This window comes from Nilaparvata lugens, unplaced genomic scaffold (genome assembly GCF_014356525.2).
Source record: "Nilaparvata lugens isolate BPH unplaced genomic scaffold, ASM1435652v1 scaffold6056, whole genome shotgun sequence".
Classification (NCBI taxonomy): Eukaryota; Metazoa; Arthropoda; class Insecta; order Hemiptera; family Delphacidae; genus Nilaparvata; species Nilaparvata lugens.
In genome coordinates, this window is record NW_024091822.1 from 6833 (window position 1) to 16162 (window position 9330).

General features: G+C 34.9%; 1 protein-coding gene across 2 annotated transcripts; it reads left to right on the plus strand.

Moving 5' to 3' along the window:
* Positions 1-2078: 2078 nt before the first annotated feature.
* Positions 2079-8565, plus strand: LOC111060759. Of its 2 annotated transcripts, none has more exons than XM_039445055.1 (3): positions 2079-2216; positions 3171-3351; positions 8332-8565. In XM_039445055.1, exons 1-3 carry the CDS (start codon positions 2109-2111, stop codon positions 8457-8459), a joined length of 417 nt encoding a protein of 138 aa, XP_039300989.1. In that variant the 5' UTR covers positions 2079-2108; the 3' UTR covers positions 8460-8565. The 2 variants fall into 2 exon arrangements, with proteins under 2 accessions (XP_039300989.1, XP_039300988.1); XM_039445054.1 differs by having other exon boundaries at positions 8304-8545.
* The last annotated feature ends 765 nt before the right edge of the window (positions 8566-9330 follow it).

A 9330-nucleotide genomic window follows, 5' to 3' on the forward strand; every position in this document is an offset into this window, starting at 1 on the left:
TATAATTTGTAAAATATGTAAAAAAAATCTCAAATGTATTAAAAACCATAAAAATAAAAAATATATATAAATTTGTAAAATTCAAAAAATACATATTATTGGTGTTTATGGTGGATGCATAATTATGTGTGGTTGTTACAAAACGATAAAATGAAAAAAATGAATATAATTTTTAAAATATGTAAAAAAAATCTCAAATTTATTAAAAACCATAAAAAATATAAAAATAAAATTTAAAAAATATATATAAATTTGTAAATTAAAAAATACATATTATTGGTGTTTATGGTGGATGCATAATTATGTGTGTTTGTTACAATATAGAAAACATGTAGAAAATGCACTATCATATTAAAAAATCCCATGTGACTTGCATTGGTCTATCTCTCCTCTCTCAAGCCAGATAATGTACTTGAAGGTGGCTTTGAGTAAGAAATTCCATTCCTGGAAAAAATCATCACTGTATCATCTATACTAATAGGAATAGTAATTCCTATCCTCATTTTCTCCTGTATTCGTTTTTAAATAAATTGATGCTAGCAAAAAAATAAAAATTCTAGCAAATGAATTGATTCTGTAGAAGTGCCAAACTACTTTCATGATTTTCTCACTGGATTATATCAGTGATTCAGCAGTAAATAATTGTGATATCTATTCAAAGACTGAACAAATTATACCTTGGAAAGACTAGTTGACAAATAAACTATTAAAATTAAACATTTGATAATTATTGTGATGTAAACGATAATGTGACTTTCAATGTATATTTATGTATGTAGCCTCAAACGATAGGCTGTTATTCCATTAAATAGAATAGTTTTGTACGAAATATTGACAAAATATTTGTGTCATCACATCCTGCTTTTTTATCCTACCTGTTTTGAAATTCATATATTAATTGAAACTTATTGTTGAAGACTTATATTCATTATATAATTGTTTTATCTTACTATATTGTTTTTAATTATTTTTTCTTTCAATGAATAAACTAAATAAATTAGATTTCTTCAATGATACCCCCTTTCTCCACACTGACAGACGTAAATCAAGTAGTGTAAAACAATGAAACTATCAGCACAGATCTAATGGTTGTCTGTGGTATTAATACAATGATTTTTTTCAATATTCAACATTGTTTGTTCATTCAACATTCAAATGTCCCAGTTCTAACCAAATATAGATATTATCAAATCAATTTATTTTCCATTTTTACAATATATACAGAGCATGAAATTACCATAGTTACTAAATGTCCATACAATGCTTATCAAATGTTCAAATATTGAACAAAAATATCTGATAATCTCCATTTAACGTTCGATAGTGGTTAAATAATGTCTAATAATGTTTGATAGCTGTTTAATATTCAACCAGACAATGTACATAAACGTTAATCATAGTCCAATTTTCTGTATATGGCAAACGCCAACAAAAATGGCGGCTGGTGAAAGAACAATATTAATGTTCAGTTCTGTGACGACAGTTAGCAAGTGGTCTGTGAGAGCATATCGAGTCAAGGGCGACCTCAGCTAAATCGTTAGGGTGTGATCACATTGAATGCCTAATAAATATATGAGTGCAAGTTCACGTCAGATCATGCATGAGCCGAAAAACAAAATTTGAAAAGTGCCATTGAACCATGTTGAGACTTGCATGTAGCTGCTCACCCACTGAACGCAACCAGCAAGTGCAAGCGTTCAATGTGAGGGTTCCTGTTAATTTTTCTCAGATTTTGTTTTTCTCACCCCTGCATGCTTGATCATGCATAACCAAGCTTTCACTTCGCATTCAATGTGATCATACCCTTACACTTTGACAGACCATTCACAGAATTTCCTGACCGAGCTGAACGAATTGATATCAGTCTTATTTCACCAAACACCAGTTTATAATAAAATTAAAAAATTGTATGATTGATTGGTGTGGAAAAATATATTAGGCACTCTTGTTTGGATAAAATTGGTAATTTTTTTGCAAATTTATGATGAAATGTAACAGTCGCTGTAAATACAAATACTGTACTCCATATAAATGATATAATGTCACTGATTACAACGGAAACAGTACAGTGCATGTCTTATCGCATTTAGTTCCCCCCCTCTCTCTCTATGTCTCTCTACCTAGCTCTGTCTATCTCCGAGGAGGATGAGGAGGAGGAGGGTACTTTCTCCCCGGCAGAGCTGGCTGAGTCCCTGTCGTCTTTAAAACCGCATCAAGTAAGTCGATCCGCATTTTTATGTATTTTCCTCGGTCCTCCATATTTTGTGAACCCTCAAAGTTACCCAGCGTTGTTCAATCTTATTTGTATTGCTAAAACCAATGACCAGTTGCTATAGTGAGGTCCACTTTATAATGGCAGTGGAGAAAGATAGGAGAACAACGTTGCCAATCCTTTGTCTTGTCAATGCCTTCTATAGACGATAGCAGATACAGGTCTATTTATGTAATATTAACGGTTCATTCTCGTTTAAAATAATCAATTATATTTTATCAAGCAAGCTATATTTTTCAATAATTTCATAATGAATTTTCATAACTAAGATGAAATATTTTGTTAGTTAATTAAATCGGGGCACCGAGCTTCGCTCGTTATTTTTATTTATTGATAAAAAGAACACAATTCTCTAAAATGATCGTGTTTATATTTCACAGCTGGCTATACGTCATCTTATGAATTTCGGGGATGCGATATTTTGATTTTTCACATACTCTCTCTCTTTTACTATCCACAGCTATTTCAGCCAAGGATGAATTATCCTTTTAATGTCGTTCAGCGAGTTTTCTCAAGGATGAGACCTAGTGCAATCGAATCTTTATAATATCATGAACCTTCTATGTTCCAAATTTCGTGACAATCGTTAGAGCCGTTTTCGAGATCCGTTAAACATAAATAATCAGATATAAAAATACAGAAATCGCTCGCTTAATATAATAGGATTAATTCCACATTGTTAAAAGACGATCTGGCGACAGAGCAAAGCGAGAAGGAGATAGCGCTATCCGCTTTGTTGAATGATAGACAAGGATAGCATTGCTAATCAAACTCAGCCATTATAACGTGGACCTCACTATAGTCACTATATTCTAGTTGTTATTCAATTGACCGAATGTCAAATCTAATATAAACCCAATGTTTTGCAGTAATTTGAATTGGTGTGTGGTTTCCGCAGGTGATGGTGATTGGTTCCGTGGTGTTGAACCAGATAGTGGTGGGACTTGCGGTGTCCTACCTGAGCGTCCTGATGTGTGGCATCGGTGTCCTGATGGCGTGGCGTGGCTTCTCTCCCCTCCGCCAACTGCCCACCTTCCACTGGGTGTGCGCCGAGTTGGCGCTCCACATAACTCTCACAGGTTCGTCCAAATACATCGACATAAACAAGTACATCGATTTATCTATAATATAATAAAGTATATGATTGGCTTATACACGTACGGGATAGGAAATTCACGAATGATGCAGTCTTAACTACTGAACTGATTAACTTGAAATTTTGCATATAGATTCTTAATTTACCGAGGATGATTATATTCCTTTTTCAAATTCTTCAAGATTTCATTACATCAAGTTATCAGTTTGTCAAGTTTTTAATTAGACGACGGGTTTTCTGCTTGTAACAAATACGTCGACATCAACAAATCACTTTACCCATCCAACTACTGTACACACAAAAGTTTTAAGCCAAATTCCCACATTTCAGTGAACGTATCCAGTACAGTAAAAATATAATTCCTTTCAGATCTAATTGGACTATTCATACTCGCTCGACCGTGCTGAGTGGGAACAGTCCAATCATAACTCATGGCAATTATTATATTTCCACTGATTCTGATACTGAGATGTGTGAATCCAGCTTTATGCTCAATAGGGCAGAAAAGGATTACCATTGATCTTATGAGAGTGGACATAAAATGTTTGTCTGACAATAGTACTTCACGTCACAAGTCCGGTAACGGTAGTTTACCGCATAAGTATGATTGTCTCTGCCCGAAACGTAGTTGAGGGCAGAATTATTATACGAATGCGGTAAATACGTTACCGTACAAGTTACGTACAATAGTTTTTGTCATACTTTTCTCAGAAAGAATGATATTGCTGAGAAACAGTAACCATTACCTGCTGCTGCTCGAGCTACTGCATTCTATAAACATGACCTAGCCCATAGCTCCTATGTCATAACAGACCCATCTAGCTCAAATAAAATAATAAAGGCCAATGTTAAAAATGTCAGATGAGTTCTTACAAATTGAAACTTATTAGTTGAGTTCTAATAATATTTGAGTTATTCTATTAGTTACTTAGATATTATTAACTCACTCTCTTCTTCTTACTGAAGTTCTCAACAATAAGAAGTTTAAATTATTGTTACCAATATAACAACTAAAGACTATAACGCTAAGACTATATAGCTATTTGAATCAATTTGAATGTTCCTATTTCGGAACTGGGAAACATACTCGAATGTAAAGAAAACCATATGATCTCTTTACAGTATAGTATGCTGTAATGAAAATCACATGTTTTCTTGTTCTGCAAACAGCTGTTTACCGGCTTGATTTGATGCATGGAGAACAGCTGCAATTGAGTAAGTATGACAAAATAGTTATTTGTGCATCTAGGGACTAAAGTGCAACTTTTTCTCCCTGAGGGAAACTGTTGTCGCCCGATGGCGTAGCCGAGGGCGACAATTTCCCTGAGGGAGAATAAGTACTTTAGTCCCGTGATGCACACAACATTTTTCCTCCACCTACACCAATACCTATAACAATGAATAATTTTACTACATCTTCACGCTTTCACACTATTTTTTTAAAAACAAAATTTAGCTCACCTCTGATAATAATTTGTTGATAGTTGCTAGTTGATAGTTGATAGTTTATAGTTTCCTTATGAGTCACAAAATTCCATGTCGCGTATTAACTATTATATATAGATAGTTTATAGTTTATAGTATAGATGATGATTGTTGATAGAGATGATTGTTGATAGTGTAAAAGCCTACTTCTGATAGTAATTGTTTATTGTTATTGTGCACCCATCACAATTTTGAAAGACCGTGTTCGGGGTTGATAGAACAGAACTGGATTGAAACTGGTGCGTTGCAGCCACTGGCATAGGCCTAGTTGAAGTGTGATCAACATCGCTGGAACTGGATTGAAGCTGGTGTGTTGTGGCCACTGGCATAGGCCTAGTTGAAGTTTCATCAACATCGCTGGAACTGGATTGAAACTGGTGTGTTGTGGCCACTGGCATAGGCCTAGTTGAAGTTTCATCAACATCGCTGGAACTGGATTGAAACTGGTGCGTAGCAGCCACTGGCATAGGCCTAGTTGAAGTTTCATCAACATCGCTGGAACTGGATTGAAGCTGGTGTGTTGTGGCCACTGGCATAGGCCCAGATGAAGTGTGATTTAAATCAATGTTGCTTGTTGTTTGGTTCAAAATCCTGTTTGCTGTTTGTATTTTATTTCCAATTGATTCTTCAATATAGCCTTCGGCGACAGTAGTACTCTTCCATCCGCCATGTCTTTTAAGCTGGGTCATTGTTCCTCCAGCATTAACCAGCAAAGTAGCTGAAGTCCGCCTTAGAGCGTGTCCAGTATACAAGTTAGGATTGGGAAGTTGTAAGTATTGTGCAATACTCATGGGTATTTTTCCCAGGGAATTTTTCCCCATGGCTTGATTGTAGCATCTCCCATTTTTAAAACTTAAAAATAGCCGGGGTGATTTTGTTGTCTTTGGTCTTAAATTTAAATACTTTCTGAAATAATATAAGTAGTCTATGTCTCGTTGTGTGCCATTGATCACAGTGAAAACACGTCCCTTGTTGGTTTTAGAATCAGGTACATTAACTATGAGAATTGAATCTTTGTCCTCAATGTCACTAACAGTCATATTGCACAATTCACCCATTCGGCAAGCTCCACAAATACCAAAAATCAAGGCTACTTTTTTCAATAAGTATTGTTCATCTGGAGCATTTAACAGGAATTTATTTACCTCCTCTTTGGTGAATGTTTTAGACTTCTTAGGTTGATAGCCTACATTTTTCTTTTTCAGAAAAGCACCCACTTTCGTAAAATTACTGATGTCTATGTTGTGTTTCACAATAATTGTTGCTTTCAACATTGAATAAATGGTCCATAAATAACTTGGGCTACATACCTGTGCTTGTTGTGAGAGGTAAACAAGGATTACGTTTTCTGAAATTCTTACTGTTCCACCACAATTCTTCTTGCACCATTCAACGAATAAATCATATCGCTTGATGTATAGTTCCTTTGATTTTTCCGGAAGCAAATTTTCAGTTACATTTTCAGCTTCGTGTCGAATGTTCGGCGGAGTTAGAACAAACTCCTCATCACTCTCACTTTCCATTTTATAAAAACGAAAATAACTTCTACAATACCGGTAGCGGATTTCGAAGATCTTAGTAGGTAACCAAGAAAAAACATAACCAGCAATCTTGTTTTCTGTGCAGACACGCTCAGTCGTCTCTGTTAAAGTGGGTTTTCGTTTATGCGTAAATGCCGTCGTCGACCATGACAGGGAGAGAATCTCAGATTGGGTAGATTTCAATCTGTCTACATAACTTAAAAGATTATGTTAAATTATGTTTTAATGGAGCAGGTTGAGCTTATACTTTTTTATACTTTTAAATGGCAATATTTTGATATTATTGAAAATGTTTATTTCTTTATTAATAAAGACAAATAATGAAAAAGTTATTTAATCAGCTGTTTTAGCACACTTGAAATTTGGACAATATGAATGTCAACAATGCTTGCCGTCGTCGACTGCGGAAAAGTTCGCATAAACGAAAACGTACCTTTAGATGAACGCTCTCGTAGAGATGCCGATGACGTTAGAGGTGTGTACTTTTTCATATCCACCAACGGTTGAACATAACCTAACAATCGAAATAGAGCTACTTATTTCCTAGAGCTAAAATATTCCAAAGATCGAAATAGAGCTCTTTTACTTTTCCTCTACCGACCACGACAGTGTTGCCACATTCCTCATTCTTCAATCGCGGCGTTGTCGGACTTCTTCCCATGTTAATCTTATGGGTTTATTTTTACTCCCTTGGGAGTAAAAGTGATCACTTTTCCCGCTGGGAATTATTTTTAGTCCCATGGGAGGAAAAGTAGTACTTTAGTATTCGATTCCAGGGTGTAAAATGAGACTTTTGATAGTAGGTGGAGGAAAAATAGATTTGTGAGGAAAGATTTGGTTTGATAAACTCATAGAAGCTGTAATGTAGCCGATCATTTGCCATGACTTTTCACAATCCAAGATACCCCATTGTTTGAAAATTCAAAAGTGTCGACAACGGTAAAAATTCATGACAAGTAAAATTGGCCTGGAAAAAAGATGCCTCTAGGCAGTCGCTTACAAGGATGGGACCTGGAACTATCTACAGCAGATAAACGGGCTACATCACACCTCCATAAGTATTCCAATCCAAATCTTCCCTCACAAATTTATTTCATCAAAAACCATAAAAAGAGGTAAATTTATAGATAAAATATTATAATTATCATTCTAATTTCCCTTTTAAATTTCAAAATCATACCACTCATCATGTGGAGGGGAGTAAAATTGCACTTCAACAATATTTACTAAACTGTTCATTGACATGATATGCTCTTGTTTTATTGCAATAAATATTCACATCGTAAACAACACAGAATAAAAGCTTGAATGGAAAACTATCCATTCTTAAATACTTATTTATTCTTGATAATAGGTTTTAAAACGCATTTATGTGCATATTGTTTATTGGAAATGAATGAAGATGTTATTAATGATTATAATAGTAGAATTTTACACAGTCTTCTAATATTCAGGCTATTATAAGGCTTCTGATGTTTCTTCAAATTCACTTACAAAGGAGATGAATAGCTAGCTACCTCTTCTACATTATGAAACATTACATTCAGTTGACTCAATTTGAAAAAACCTATTTTATCTAACTATCTAATGCATAATTGCAGTAAGTTTTGTTCAATTCATTAGTCTGGGATTTGTTAATATTATCAACCATTATTTATTTATCTAATTATGTCCTTTCATAAGAAATATATAATATTCCAATTCCAATAGTAGAATTCATATTCTTATTAGATAGTATCCTGATTATGTGTAACCTTATCTAAATTTTGGAGAGGAATTGCTCAAGGTTACATTATTTTTCCTCTCCCTATCATTTTGATAATAAAAAATGAATAAAATAAATTGATTGATGTCTGCTGTTTATTCAGGAGTTTATTCAAGAATAAATGAAATAAATTGATGTTTGCAGAGTTTTGCACAGCCGCTTGTTTTATAAGCACATTCACAAGCAGCACCACGAGTGGACGGCTCCAATCTCAGTTACCGCCATCTACTGTCATCCCATCGAGCACACATTCAGCAATCTTTTGCCGCCCTTCCTCGGGGTAAGCTCCAGCATAGATAAACGACATGGTGTTTTGTATCAAGTTTAGATGATACTGTATCATGTGTGGTGATACTGTATCCAAAATGTGGTGATACCTTAGAGAAAATATAGCTTAAGGGCGGTTGCAGACGAAATTGGCACTACTTGAAGAAGCTTGATCACTTTAACCACTTCTGACAGCATTTTTCTAATGGCTGGCTCTTGTGAAAGATATTTCCTTACATCACGCATTGATTTCATTTTTAAATTATTTTGCCTATTAATATCGGCTAACATGTTTAGATGTATTTGCAACCTTTCAACATCCAGGTCATTTTTAAAAAAATCTTTCGACTGTTCGAAACTTGAACCTTCTTCGTTCGCCACTAACACACTCAAAAACTCTTTTTCGACCGCAACGAGCCGCGACAAGCCCGTGGACTCAAAGCGTTCTTTGATGCAAGATCGCACCGTTTCACACACCTCGATGTAGAGAGCTTTGAAGTAGTCCTTTGGGGTGTTGAAGTTATGTGGTGAGCTGGCTCCGTCGTTTTCATATCTATTTGGAACGCGCCGTTTCCTTGGAATCACAGGCTCTTCTACTTGTGAAAATTTGTTTTTTAAGCACGACTTCCAAAACTCCTCAAAGCCATCTCGCTTATCATCTAAAATGCTAATCAATCCTTTAAACATGCCTTCCACTTCAGTTACACTTAGATGAGGGCTCTGAATGTTTTCGTTAACTTCTTCTACTACGTTCATTACATGGCAATATAAATTCAAAATAAATAAGTCCTGAACAGTATCATAGATTCAAGAAAACCCGCACATTTATAACCTGCTTCAGTTTTGTCTGTTGAGGAAAATATCTCAAAAAACTGTAGGAGATCTTCATAGTTTTTCAAAATCC

Excerpts from the sequence above, each read along its gene's own strand:
- LOC111060759 (XM_039445054.1), top strand. The coding sequence starts at position 2,109 with ATGTCTCTCTACCTAGCTCTGTCTATCTCCGAGGAGGATGAGGAGGAG. Across the intron at positions 2,217-3,170 it reads CGTCTTTAAAACCGCATCAA|GTGATGGTGATTGGTTCCGT; the intron begins GTAAGTCGATCC and ends TGGTTTCCGCAG. Across the intron at positions 3,352-8,303 it reads GCTCCACATAACTCTCACAG|AGTTTTGCACAGCCGCTTGT; the intron begins GTTCGTCCAAAT and ends TGATGTTTGCAG.